Here is a 13,560-nt window from a genome sequence, read left to right as displayed (position 1 = left end):
TATCTGTACAACTAAACTAAACTAAAGCAGAGACCCCCCTCTGCAAACCGGGTACCATTTGGGTACCGTCGCATCAAAGAATGCGTCAAATAACCTCAGTACTGGCCGTAGTACTGTCTATGGAAGAGCATTTGCTCGTACAAAAAAATCGCCCACTCATTCCGTTGTGCCGTTCAATGAACCGTACGCCATCTGGTATGTTTTCCCTAAACGCCTCCAAAGTCGTGAAGATCGGTCACAGGAGAGGCCTACTCTCGTTGGCCGACGTCAACGACCTGGGGCAGAGATTGCGGCTTGTCTGGGCTTCCTCTAAAAGCCAGAGAAGTCTTCGGTGCCGAAGGGCTCAATGGTTGCTTGTTGGTGGCAACATTGATGACGGGCTCCGGCGTCTTCTCCCTGGGCTTCGCAATAATCTCATCCATCTGGCCATTGCTGGCGGCCTCGTCCTCCGGCCCAGGAGTAATCATGGCCGTCTTGACCGAGGTCGGCGACTTCTTTACTGATAGCTTGACGATCAAACTCTTCTTCGGTTCTTCAATAACATCATCGTCATCGAGCATCTGTTCGTCTCCATCCAGGTCGTCTTCTTCGTCCTCGCTCTCATCCGGGACGTGGTCCTCTTCGTCATCGCCGAGGTCAGGCTCACTAGCATCGTCCTCGTCCTCATCAGTCGAGCCACGTCCCCGGCCGCGGGTGCCTCTGGACGACGACCATCCATTGGTGCCGTGGTTGACTGCGGCAGCTCTGCGTGGCCTGCCACCGGCTCCAAGAGCAGGCGATTGCTGCCGAGAATCTCCAGAGTCACCGTTGACGCTACCAGCGGCACTGCTTGCATTGAGGCGAGTCGGGGCTTTGATCTGACGACCGCTGGCAGTGGTGACGGGCCCGGCGGGTTCCGCTGGTGTGTTGGTTCCCGTGTTGCGCGCAGAGCGCCTGTATGAGGAATCCGTAAGGAAGTCTTCGTCGTCGGAGTAGTTGTACTTGATACGCTTGCCTCTTGTGCGGCCCTCGTAGGATGAGTAGCCCGGCTCTGGGCGTTTGAAACGAGCCTTCTGGGCCTGGCGGTACTCTCTGCGACGGCGTTTCTGCAAAAATTAGCACATGCACGCTGAGACATCCGGGTGTCCAGGTAGTCAAACTCACCTCCTCAGTGGCCTCGAACCGAGGGATTGCGGCCATCATCTTCTCAGCAAGCTTCCTGGCCTTGGGTCCGCCATCCTTGGCCTCCAGTTTCTCAGCGAGGGCCTTGATCTCATCGATTGACCCAGCGACCGACCACCACGTCCGATTGAAGCCGGCAGGGTTGCTCTCACGGTACACACGGAATGCAGTGTCGTCCAAACCCTCAATCAAAAAGTAGCGCCTCTTGTCACTATCAGAGCCCCACGGTTGGACAGAGAGTGGTTGGTTCAGGTCGTCTTCGTGGCGGTTTCCCTTGTAGGACTTATTGATGATCGTCTTGACGGTCTCGGACGCGGAGAGAGACCACAGGGCCAACGCTCGGAGTAGAGAGAGCTAGGGACTCAATTAGCATGCTGCGAGGGGTTGAAAGACATGCATCGAGGATTTGGGGCTTCTGCACGTACTCTCTGCGTGGGCGCGAGGGTGTGGAAAGTGTTGCCCCCGGAGAGCGGGTTGACGCCCTCCCATTCCCGCGGCCACTGCGCCTTGTGTGCGGAAAGGGCATCGTCCAGAGCCTTCGAGTATTGGCCAGCCCTAGCAATTCAATTAGCAACCTGTATGAACCATGTCGGAGCTGGCGCATTGATGTACTTGACGTCCTGTTTGCGGTTGAGGAGCAAGAACAGGAGACCACAGAGGAACGCCTCGACTCGTTCGCCAGGAGGGTTATCAATGATGTCGCGCTCGAGCTCTTGGGGGCCGAAGTTGGCCAGGGACTTTGGGAAGGCATCGTTGAATCGGCTTCGGAACATGACGAGGAACTGAAGGCTTGTTAGCAGGCCCTATGACGTGGGGGACGCGAATAACCGCGTTTTTTTGCGCGACTCGACGCGACAACGGACGTACTGCAATGTCTTGATTGTCTTCCAATGCGTTTTCGTGCGGCGGAGAGGGCGACCTCTTACGAGGGGGCGGTGAAGCTTCCTTCTTAGCCACAGACGCCTTCTTGCCTTTGGCGAGCTTGGGGAAGAACTTCAGAATGCCATCCTTCTTGGGCTCCGGCTCAGGAGCGGCGTCAGACTCGATGTCGGAGGGCACTGGCGACAGCGACGACAACGACGACAGGTCGGAAGAATCGTCGTCGGCCATCTTGCGCTTTTTTTCTTTGGTGATGGCTGTTGTGTGTGGTTCTGGGAGATTGATAGGGGTGGGTATCGTGGTGGTTGAACTAAAGGTGGGTGGAGGTGTAGCGGCGCGACGGTGTATGTCGAGCGAGGAAGTTTCGAACGCCCACCATCGGTCTAATTAAGTCACGCTTGAGCCGCATCTTCTTCGGGCCTGGTTCTCTCTCTGATAGGCCCGAGTCATTTGAATTCTAATATACCTACGTTCTTTCTCCGTTACGCAGCTCAGTAAGGTATCAAAGACTCAACAGGTCATTACGGCTGCGAGCCTTTTTCTCCATCTACTGCTTTCTTCCTCATGCTGCCTGCCCGTTGCCGTCCGTCCACTTCGCCCTGTTTGCGCGCCTGGTGGATTATGCTTCAATGGCCTTGCCCTCAAGATCTTGGAGCACCCACGTCAGTTCGGCCGTACCCCACCTCAACGGTCACTGTAGGCATCCTAGGCCAGACAAACCTTCTTCCCAACACCGCGCCTGCCTGCGATTTCTTCGTGGCCGTGAAATCCGATATCATCCTCCTCGAATGTAGAATCGTGCTCCCTTGCTTGGGCCGGAAATGAATCTCTGTGGTGCACAAGTGGAGTGGCGGCTAGTTGTGATACCCCTGCCGTCTGGATGCACGCAGTCGCTATGTGCAGAGCACGCAGGCTGCCAACCATTGTGTCCTGCACATATCGAACGGCAAAAACTGATGCCATTCCCGCCGTGGGTGATTGTTCAACTTTCCGCTGATGTCGACTTCACCCTTGCGTTCGGCCCCCACACCTTGCCGTAGAGGCTCCAAGCCAAAATGAAAACAACGACCTGCACGTATCTTTTCAACCAGGTCCTAAACCATTCGGGCACGATGAGACGATGCCTGATGCTTGGTGCCGAGTCTTGATGGTTGCTGCGATCCATGGTGCATTCCTGCGGAATCCCCGTACCCGCTGTCCGCTGTCCACTGTCTGGATCACATGTCACATGACCGTGCAGCGAAACCGGTTCACCCAGACCGTACACCCACGCAACTTTGCATCTGGGAGCTACCTCGCCAATCTCGAAAAAATTGAAGCTATCGCGGTGCAAACACAGTGCAAATGTTGCGAAAAGCAGCCCGGCATTTGCGGTCGTCCGCCAGAACCCTTTTGAGGCTATCAGTATCGCTGACAGCTGATGACGCTGGAGACACCCGTGGACCGGCGGGACCGTGAGGCCGATGTCAGAAACATGCTCCTGGCGTTCATTCCGCGGTGTTGATGAAGCCCGAGTGGTTGTCCAATGGCGCCTCACTAGAGGCAGCCGGACACGACGGCGATCGCTCGCAACCGTACGTGCTGATCCCGTACCTCATGGTTCTGACAGCAATTCGCGCACAAAAAGGCCTGGAGCATGCGAAATGAAGCCTGGCCAGACATGGACGCGATACCGGTACGCGTGAGATGCTCTTGTTCAGGGGTGATGCCGATGACGTTGATCGCTGAACCACACCATTTGCCGCCCTTGACCCTGGGGCGTAACCTCACCCAAAATCCACGAGGCGTCTCTAGACGGTACCCGCCCAGAACACACGCCGAATCCAAGTCGATTTCATCAACCTTGACAAGACATTTAGCAAATGCAGCCACAAATGGAGCGAAACGGATGAGAGGAGCAGAGAGAAACCACTCATGAGTTGATGCACTAAACACCGATTGTGTGTTGATGACCATCTTATTCGCGACATTTAGCTGAGCGAGATACTGTCGTGCACATCGCCGTCGACCGTGTCGTGGACATAGGCCAATGAGGCCGTCAAGAGGACGTTCGGGAGGTGAGGGTAAAAGTGCGGAGATCGTGACGCGGTGCCAGGCGTTCCGTTCGACGGGTCAAGGCTGGCCAACAGCAAGCGGGGTGGATGTCAGGGTGGGTCCGCGCGCCGACTCACCGTGGAGCCTGGATTCTTTCCGTCCGAGCTTCTTCCACTTCTCACTTGGCACCGCTCGAGTTTTTTTTCTTCTGCAAGAGGATCAGGTGACCAGGCACGTGCTCTAGCGAGAGCCCCGAATTCCGCCCACCAGAGCTGCTTCCCAAAATTACCTTGTCACTGGAGTTCGTTGCAAAAATTCCCAACCATCACCACCGTCGACAACACCTAGCCCTCCGACCGCCAGAGGACTGCCAAAATGGGTCGCGTTGTAAGTAATCACTCTATTGACGATCATCCATCATTGCGAACAGACGACTCTCGACTTGCGGCTCGCTGTCGCTGCCACATTTCCGAATTTCGTCGATCCGAAACCCGCGAACTTTTTTCGATGATGGAAGAACAACATGATGGGAGGAACCATGATCGCTGACAGTCTCTCGTCCAGATCCGCAACCAGAGGAAGGGCCGTGGAAGCATCTTCACGGCCAACACCCGCCTGAACAAGGTGAGCATCGAAATCCCGCCCCCGAATAATTGCGCCCGCAGCGCACGACAATTTTCAGAATCCTAACGATTCGCAAAAATAGGCCCCCGCCCAGTTCCGTAACCTCGACTATGCCGAGCGTCACGGCTACGTCCGCGGTGTCGTGAAGGACATCATCCACGACCCCGGCCGTGGTGCTCCTCTCGCCCAGGTCGTCTTCCGCGACCCCTACAAGTTCAAGCAGCACACCGAGACCTTCATCGCCAACGAGGGCATGTACACCGGCCAGTTCATCTACGCCGGCAAGAAGGCCGCCCTGACCGTCGGCAACGTCCTCCCCCTCGGCTCCATGCCTGAGGGTACCGTCGTCTCCAACGTCGAGACCAAGATCGGTGACCGTGGCACTCTTGGCCGCACCTCCGGCAACTACATCACCGTTGTCGGCCACAACCCCGATGAGGGCAAGACCCGCATCAAGCTTCCCTCCGGCGCCAAGAAGGTCGTCCACTCTGCCGCCCGTGGCATGATCGGTATCGTTGCCGGTGGTGGCCGTACCGACAAGCCCCTCCTGAGTACGTTTTTGCCCGTGGTTATTGGAAATTTGAAGTTTGGGGAGTAGTGTGGGAGAGGGAACGGAATCGCTAACCAGTTCCTACAGAGGCTTCCCGCGCCAAGCACAAATTCGCTGTCAAGCGCAACAGCTGGCCCAAGACTCGTGGTGTTGCCATGAACCCCGTCGACCATCCCCACGGTGGTGGTAACCACCAGCATATCGGAAAGGCCTCTACCATCTCTCGCTACGCCGCCCAGGGACAGAAGGCCGGTCTTATTGCCGCCAGACGTACTGGTCTCCTCCGTGGTACCCAGAAGACCAAGGAATAAATGTCATAGTCTGGCTGGATTTCAGGGTTCCATTGGGTTGGTGTTACGCGGCTGGCATCTTTTGAGGGTACTCGCGAGGGCAGTTCACCTGGTAGCTCGTCGGCAAGTACAAAAAGGCATTTTGAGCATTGAATGAACACGCCATGATTCCCCCCGTCAAGAGGGAGGCACGTGTACTTCGCGGGACCAAGAATGTGATGAGTGAAGATGACCAAAAAAGAAAGAGGCCGGAGTTTGTGCGTACGAGCTGATCAAAATCAAAACGGGGTTATGGACTTGTCAAGAGAGGAGAGGCCGGCTGCCTTTACGTAGCTTTCTGGTTTTCTTCAACAGACCAAGATACCCTGGTAACATGGGTTCGTCAATCTGAAATATTACAGAACAGGAAACCGCGCCATCTCGTGACTGCTCCCGCTCTCATCATCAGCTCGTAAGTGGCATGATCTGACTCCAGAGGACCGGGCACAAAAACCGACACCCGCCCAGATCACCAAACCAGTGAATCCAGTGTTCCCCAGATTCCATCACAAAACTCCATCAATTGACATCTCATCGATCCCACCAATCAACCCAAACAATGTCGTCCGTCACCGCCTCGGCCAGGTGTCTCACCAAGCACCGGCTGCTGGTGCCCCAGCTCAGACTCGCGGCAATCTCACTCGATGCATCAGCGACAAGAACCTTTTCGACTCGCCCCACCATCCCTGCCACCGTCCTCTCTTCGGCGAGCTCAGCTGCCCGCCCTCAAGCACGTTTCTCCCACCACCCCACCTCCTCCGACAGGTCCAACGCTGTTGACCCCACCATCATCTGCTACAGCACTTGCCGCCGGAGCACCAAAATCAAAATCTCTGAAAAGAGCTCCCCCTTCTCCCACCGTCTCTTCCACACCTCCTCCGTACACCCCAGAATACCTCAATTGAACAAAATGGCCTCCAAGGAATTCCGTCTTCTCTGCCTCGAGAACCCTCTGCTTGGTAAGATTCACAATGATTCTAACTCTTAGAACGAGGGGCAACCGCAAACCTGCCCCTCCTCACCAACACCCAATTTACCCCTCCTCCCTTAACACCGAGCTCTCCCCAAGCGGACCGGACCGAAAAAAAGGCTAACACCCCACCACTAGACATCCAAGCAGTTGGCAATGAGGCCCTCCTCGAAAAGTACGGCCTCAAGGCCAACGACGCCATCCTCGCCGAGGAGAAGCACCTCGGCATCTACGAGGACCTCCTCAACAACTACGACGCCAAGCTCATCGCCGGTGGCGCCGCCCAGAACACCGCCCGCGGTGCCCAGTACATCCTGCCCCCTAACTCCGTCGTCTACCTCGGCGGCGTCGGCGACGACAAGTACGCCGCTATCCTCCACGATGCGGTGAAGACCGCCGGCCTGCGCGTCGAGTACCGCGTCGACCCCAAGATCGCCACCGGCCGCTGCGGCGTTGTCATCACCGGCCACGACCGCTCCATGTGCACTGACCTCGGCGCCGCCAACCACTACGACCTCGAGCACCTCACCCGTCCCGACGTCTGGGCCCTCGTTGAGGGCGCCCAGGCCTACTACATTGGTGGCTACCATTTCACCGTCTGCCCCCCGGCCATCCAGAAGCTCGCCGAGGAGGCCGCCAAGAACAACAAGATCTTCGCCGTGAGCTTGTCCGCCCCCTTCATCTGCCAGTTCTTCAAGGACCCCCTCGATGCCAGCGCCCCCTACTGGGACTACGTCATCGGCAACGAGACCGAGGCCGCCGCCTACGCTGAGGCTCACAACCTTGGCACCACCGACCTCAAGGAGATCGCCAAGGCCCTCGCCAACCTGCCCAAGAAGAATGAGAAGCGCAAGCGCGTCGCCATCGTCACCCAGGGCACCGAGCCCACCCTCGTCGCCGTCCAGGGCGAGGACACCGTCAAGGAGTACCCCGTCAAGCCTATTGCCAAGGAGCAGATCAACGACACCAACGGTGCCGGTGACGCCTTCGCCGGTGGTCTCATGGCCGGTGTTGTCGACGGCAAGTCTCTCGACGAGTCCATCGACATGGGCCAGTGGCTGGCTAAGCTCAGCATCCAGGAGCTTGGTCCTTCGTAAGTCATCACTTCTTTCTCACATGGGCACGCCTTTTGTGATATTTTCGATCATTTGCTAACAATGTTTTCTAGCTACCCCTTCCCCAAGCAGACCTACTCTGCTTAAACTGTAGGCAATGCAGCCTGCATCTAATGCCTAGAGCATATCCGTCCATTTCGACAGTCTGGCGTTGAGGGGGTCAAAGGGAAAAGGTTTCAACAACGGCGTTGGCTCCCGGGGGGAGCATCAAATGAGTGGCAATAGCACTTGCATCAACTCGCAATCTGGGCCTGACATCTTCCACGATCCGAGCCCTGGGTCATGAAATAGTAAACAATATGAAGGAACGATTTGGCTGCACAAGAACAGCCTGGTGAACAACCCTTGACTAGTCTCCTCCGTCCTGTCATGTGAAACCCGCCCGACAAAAAGCAATTCGAGAGAGCAAAGATTATCCGGCGATTGGCTGGCACCTTGAGTTGTCATTCCCTGTACGCATGGTCAGCTTGCACGTCACTCGGAGCGGCTTCACATCAAGCTCACATCGCAATAGCAAAGATGATGTTCTCATCTGCCAGCCGCGCGACCTGCAAAGCGGTCGTGGGCTGGGCTTGTTTGGGTGTGTGTTTTCAGAAGCAAGTCATATCCCTCAGTGCTCTTCAGCGACGCAGGTTCTGGCCCGAGGCGCGCCTCATCTCGTCGGCCATAGCGGACTGTAGGATCATGTCATTGTAGCCCGCAGTGTAGCCGTCAGTAGCAGCACCACCGTTTTGTCTGACCAGGTTCTTGTAGTGAGTGGGATCCTCCGTCATGTGGGCGATGGGGCCACGTCCAAATGCGGTCGTTGCAGTATACGCGATCCCGTTGCACGGAGTGCTCTGGAAAATGCCGCTGTTGTTGGAGAACTGAGTGTCTGACGACAAGGGAAAGTTCTCTCCGGCCTGGGGCACGTTGGGGCTTTGAGGAGCATACTGAGGCCGAGCTCCGCTCAGTGAGCGTACATGAGCTGATGAGGCTCGGGGCTGGAGTGCATTCGGGTTGACCTCTGGGTATGCACTGTTCCAAAGCCCGTAGCCTCCCGAGAAATCACGGCTCATAGATCTTGTGTCTGTCGGCTGCTTGCCAAAAGCCTGCAACAGACGGTCTTGGTGAGCATTCAAGTCAGGTGTACCTGGGTAGCGTCGTTGTTGCTGCTGGTGCTGCAGTGGCAAGTACTGCCCGTCTGACCCATCTGCGAAGGGGTCATCAAGGAGACCTGTGCTAGAGATCTGGACATTTCTCGCAGGCGCGCCGGCATCAAAGGACCTCCTCGCAGCCGCGTCTCGCGCAGCACGGTCTGGCGGTGTCAGCTCAGAATTTTTGGTGTGCGGTGTTGGTGTGTAAATCATGTTCCAAGGCAGGCTGGGGAACGTTTTCCCGGTGGCGGATCCGAGTGCGGGCGGACTGTTAGTCGGGGGCACACCGAATACCTCGTTTGCCATTGCCGAGTTCATTCCGTACGAGGTATCTTCGGGACTCTGGACAGGGGAAGCATGGGTGGCGCTAGGAGGCATCAGGAAGTCGTTGACCATGTTCAGCATATCTGTATCGGAACTGAAATCGTACTCGGACTGGCCCTGGGTCTTGTTGCTGTTGCGGCCAGGCGTGGGCTGCTGTTGATGCGTCCGTGCTGTGGTAGGCTTAGGTGGCGGCATTTTTGGTGCCGATTTGGACGGCGTCTTTTGAACATGCTTTGTTCGTGCCGCTTCCTTGGGAACGGACGGGGGCCGCGGAGGCGCGCTATCCTCAACAGCTGGTCTTGCGGGCTGTTGGGCTGTCGGTTTGGCAACGTAGTCCTCCTCGAAAGTGAACGTAAGACCCTTAGTTGACGTGCCGTATGAGAAGGGAAAGTTGGTGTCGTCATTGGCCAGGAAGAATCCGCACTTGATCGTGTTCAACACTCGGGCAAATACCTCGTGAAGAGCATCAAGTTGCTGGCCGTCGTAATGAATAGCCTGCGGCTTGACCGTTCGGGTACCCTCTTCGTAATGAATGCGGCAGGTCTCTGGCAGCTGCAAGCCGTAGAGGGGAAGTAGTCCTACGGATTCCTGGTCCTCGGGAAGCAAATATGGTGTCAGCTTGAGATCTTCATTACCATACATCTCGCACAGAACAGTCAGGGCCTTTGCGAAGTCCTTGTACATGTTCTTTACGAAAGGCTCGAGAGGGTCTTGGGCGTTGAGAATCTCAACGCGGCAGGCCACGAGCCAAGCTGCGTAGAGGCGCACAAACGGCAGGGTATTTTCGAGCAGGGGCGTGATCTTATTTGCCTCCTTGCTGGCACCGTCTGCGGAAGTCTGTTCGCCCTTTGCCTGTCTTTCAATGATGTCTTCCACCTCCTTCTTGAGAAGACGGCAAAACGTCGAGAAGAAGCGGGCGTTGAGGCGCAGGATGAAGTGCGAGGATCGCGAAGCAGCGATAGTCCACTTGTCTAGGGGAAGTCAGCAAACCGTTCTCGAAAGTAGATGGACTACATACTGGTCATTTTTCTGTTAGAATGATGAAAGGCTGCAACATTAAGTAGAACCATCTTCTGCAGCATGTCCCGCGTGTTTGGCGCCTTGATGGCCATCTCCAGTCGGGAGATCACTTCATCTTCGAGTTCTTGGTGCTGCGGGAACGGCTCTCCCTTGTAGAGATGGGAGTGCAGACGGACGAACCAGAGCACGAAAGCCTCCTGCGGATCAGGGGGGCCGGCGCGACGAGCTGGCGTTGACGGCTGCTGAACGGTCTTTAGTTCGGCCTCGAGATTTTGTGTCGCCATGGGATGAGGCTCCTCGATAGCCAGGGCGCGGTAGAAGTGGTATATGATGTCCAGGTGCTTCTTTTCATCCAGGTAGATGATGCCCATCTGGTGATGAGCGAAGCCCGAGGTTGGTATGATGTCGTGAGCGAGCGAATAGTAGACCAAAGCCGCCTCATAAGGGACTTTGGGGCGATTCTGCGTGCGGTATCTGGAAAGGTCGCCGAGGTGGATGAGCGCGGCATGGCAGAACTTGAGGATGCATTGGCGCACGACGGGCGTGACGTTCGCGATCGGGTTCTGCTCGACGAGGTTCTCGGCCTTGATGCCCTTGGCGATGCGCAGAAGCTCGGGCACGGGGAAGACGGCGGCCAGACGCTGGATGTAGGCAATGTAGAAGCCTTGCGCCGTCTTGAGAAAGGCCATGTACATCTTGTCGAGTTTGCGCTTGAGCACATTGTGCTGCGAGCCCTTCAGGCGGAGGGAGGCCTTGCGATACTCGGAGTTGACGAGGCTGTGCGCCTGCCACAGGCTGTTGTCGACCTTTTCGGTGGTCCCATACTCGAACGAATGAAAAATGGTTTGGATGCAGGCGAGCCGGAGACTGGGTTCGAATTAGCAGGGCCTCTCCAATCGCAGAGACGGCTCCGTGCGTACCTGGCAATGACGTTCTCGAGAGCCTCGAATCGCTTAAGCTCGTTTCCCTCGGGGTCGTTCTTGAGCTTCTCCAGCTCCTTCTGCAATTGCTTGCGGACCTTTTGCGCATAGCTAATTATCGTCAGTCATCATTAGAAGGCAGGGGAAGGATCGCAGGGCCTCCGGCAGATGCGCCCAAAGACGTCCGCCCCCTCCTAGGAACAATGGAGGGGAAGAGGACAAGGGGATGGATGGACTTACTGCCAGCAATCCTTTGCTGTCTCAGTGTGGTCTGCCATGGTGGAAAGCACAGGATCAGGCTCTGTGCCTAGAGGGGTATTGTTGCGATGGTGTTGTGGTGTTTGGAGTGGAGGAACCCCGGGAATCCAAAGATCAAAGACAAGGCCAAAAAAGAAGGAGCCCGTAGCTAGGTGCTGTGCTCACACGCTCTCGAAACCGATCCCTGAGTGCGCGCGCGATCCATAACTTGGGAGGTGGCAGGCGCTTTGCAGAGTCGAGGGCAAGGCAGAGGCAGGAGGCGACAACAACAACGACAGGCTCGGGGAGTCGGATCGAGGGCTTGTGGCGGCACGTTCTTTGGGTGAAGAAGTCGGGTAAGAAAACATTGGGTGGAGGTTTCGGAGGGAAGGAGCGACGAGCGATGCGCCACTCAGTAGCAAACATTCAAAGAGGGAAGAGGGGAGAGGCACTCGGACTGGGACACACAGTGGTGGTGGTCGTGTGCAATCAGACAGAGGAAGGCACAGGAAGAGGAAGAAAAAAAGAGACGGCGATGTCGGGTCTCAATGAAGACACAGGGACGCGAACAACCTCAAGGTATATTATGGTAAAGTGTGTTTCCACCTTGGGGATCAGTTATTTTGGATGGAGCCCCTCAACAGCTGCACATGGCTCGTGCACAGGGTCCCTCTGGGTGCCGAAGGCCTACCAACTCTCAAGTCCTCGTCCAAGGGAGCCCAGGCCATCCTTAACTGAGGTACATCTGCACAGCCTCTGTTGCGCACCAATGGCTGCCGCCTCTTTGTTAAGGTAAGGAAGCCCGAGTCTGAGCCTGGGCCTAGCAACCTGCACAGTGGCCAATGGCTCTTCCTTGCCTTGCCATGCTTTTGCCCGACATGGGATGGGATTGATGAATGATGAGTCCTGGCTGCTGACTGACCTGATCTGCTTGTTGTCTTTGACCGTCAGTGCCCCACCACCACCACCACTAGGTACCACCGCCGCTGCCCCGGTCTTTGATCTTCCACCGCCCAAAACATTCCATACCCGAGTCCATAGCTATTGTCTGCCGTGTCTCTCTCACCAAACGTTGTTGCACAGCTACGCCATACCTCAGGTAGCGCAGGTTGCCATTTTCAGTTGGGTTTCTGACTACTACACCCGGGCCTGAGCCTCACTCATGCTCCTGCCCGCTCCTCCCGAGTCCTAATTTCAGCACACAAGAGATTCGTACAAGCCTGGTGTGGAGGTGGGAAATTCTGTGGCGGCCTTGCAAGTAAACAATTCCCCATTGCTCGACGCACTCAAGATGAAACGCTCACGAGAGGACCAAGAGGAGCCCTCCGCTGCCGATTCCGCAACCGACAAGAGCACCACCCCTAGGTCCCTTGATGCAGATGACCGCGCAACAAAGATCACAGAGCTGGAGCCTGCCGAGGGTACTTTTCAGGAATTTGCCATGAAGTGTGTCCTGCCGCCTCACCGCGAGGCTATATCCTTCAAGTCTTATGACGACTATGAGGCGCATTATGTCAAGACACACACGAATCGGTGCCTGGAGTGCGGTAGAAATCTGCCGTCAGAGCATCTACTCAACATTCACCATGAGGAGTGTCATGACTCTTTTGCTGCAGTGCGACGCGAGAGAGGAGAGCACACGGTGAGTCAACTATTGCCCCCTGAGCTGCAAGGAGACCGCTCGCTGACAAATCCCAGTATTCATGCTTCGTCGAGGGCTGCGAGAGAAAGTGCATGACGCCGCAGAAGCGACGGATGCATCTCATCGACAAGCACATGTACCCCAAGAATTTCTTCTTTGCGGTGACCAAGGAGGGCATCGACGGACGGCGGTCACTACTCGTTGAAGGAGGCCATCACCGACGCAAGTCATCCAGCGCCGTCAACACGAAAGAGTCGAAGCGGAAGTCAAGCATCCTAGAGACGCAGGGCGGCGGCAAGCAAAAGGAGGAAGGACGTAAGCCACCGGCAGAAAATGAAGGCAAGGCACCGTCCGCAGCATCACAGCCAGCAGCAGCACCACCGCCAGACCCGACGGAACGCCCAGATACGGAGATGGAGGACCTCGTAGGAGCCTTGTCGGCGCTGCAATTCGTACCGAACAGCGTACGGTTTGGGCGAGGCGGTGGGCGGGCAGGTTTTGCAAAACGATGAACACGACGTCACGAAGCATAGCACTACTTTGATTAGCGTTCGGGCCATCATGATACCAAAACGGTCAATTGAAAGGATCACTACCTCTTTGCAGCAAAATAGAGAGA

The 13,560-nt window shown here is 56.3% G+C and overlaps 5 protein-coding genes across 5 annotated transcripts; 3 read left to right on the top strand and 2 right to left on the bottom strand.

Annotated features, from left to right (window-relative positions):
- Positions 1-248: 248 nt before the first annotated feature.
- On the bottom strand, positions 249-2,349 carry GCG54_00006077 (uncharacterized protein; the record flags this gene model as incomplete). Its single annotated transcript, XM_045406091.1, has 5 exons — positions 249-1,085; positions 1,144-1,515; positions 1,587-1,716; positions 1,774-1,943; positions 2,029-2,349. Coding segments are annotated over 5 exons (1,830 nt in total), but the record flags the coding sequence as incomplete, so codon positions are not given.
- A 2,100-nt stretch (positions 2,350-4,449) lies between these two features.
- Positions 4,450-5,559, top strand: GCG54_00006076 (60S ribosomal protein L2; the record flags this gene model as incomplete). The annotated part of the gene is made up of 4 exons (XM_045406090.1): positions 4,450-4,461; positions 4,627-4,698; positions 4,781-5,249; positions 5,336-5,559. 4 exons carry the CDS (start codon positions 4,450-4,452, stop codon positions 5,557-5,559), a joined length of 777 nt encoding a protein of 258 aa, XP_045265473.1.
- Positions 5,560-6,136: 577 nt separating this feature from the next.
- On the top strand, positions 6,137-7,749 carry GCG54_00006075 (Adenosine kinase; the record flags this gene model as incomplete). Its single annotated transcript, XM_045406089.1, has 3 exons — positions 6,137-6,536; positions 6,686-7,640; positions 7,716-7,749. The coding sequence occupies 3 exons, from the start codon at positions 6,137-6,139 to the stop codon at positions 7,747-7,749; spliced, it is 1,389 nt and encodes a 462-aa protein (XP_045265472.1).
- A 533-nt stretch (positions 7,750-8,282) lies between these two features.
- On the bottom strand, positions 8,283-11,340 carry GCG54_00006074 (uncharacterized protein; the record flags this gene model as incomplete). The annotated part of the gene is made up of 4 exons (XM_045406088.1): positions 8,283-10,093; positions 10,141-11,009; positions 11,063-11,173; positions 11,303-11,340. 4 exons carry the CDS (start codon positions 11,338-11,340, stop codon positions 8,283-8,285), a joined length of 2,829 nt encoding a protein of 942 aa, XP_045265471.1.
- Positions 11,341-12,590: 1,250 nt separating this feature from the next.
- Positions 12,591-13,453, top strand: GCG54_00006073 (uncharacterized protein; the record flags this gene model as incomplete). The annotated part of the gene is made up of 2 exons (XM_045406087.1): positions 12,591-12,941; positions 12,998-13,453. The coding sequence occupies 2 exons, from the start codon at positions 12,591-12,593 to the stop codon at positions 13,451-13,453; spliced, it is 807 nt and encodes a 268-aa protein (XP_045265470.1).
- Between the last annotated feature and the right edge of the window lie 107 nt (positions 13,454-13,560).

Source organism: Colletotrichum gloeosporioides (genome assembly GCF_011800055.1).
Source record: "Colletotrichum gloeosporioides strain Lc1 chromosome Unknown consensus_36, whole genome shotgun sequence".
In the NCBI taxonomy this organism is placed as follows: domain Eukaryota; kingdom Fungi; phylum Ascomycota; class Sordariomycetes; order Glomerellales; family Glomerellaceae; genus Colletotrichum; species Colletotrichum gloeosporioides.
This window is presented reverse-complemented; position numbering and strand designations above follow the sequence as displayed.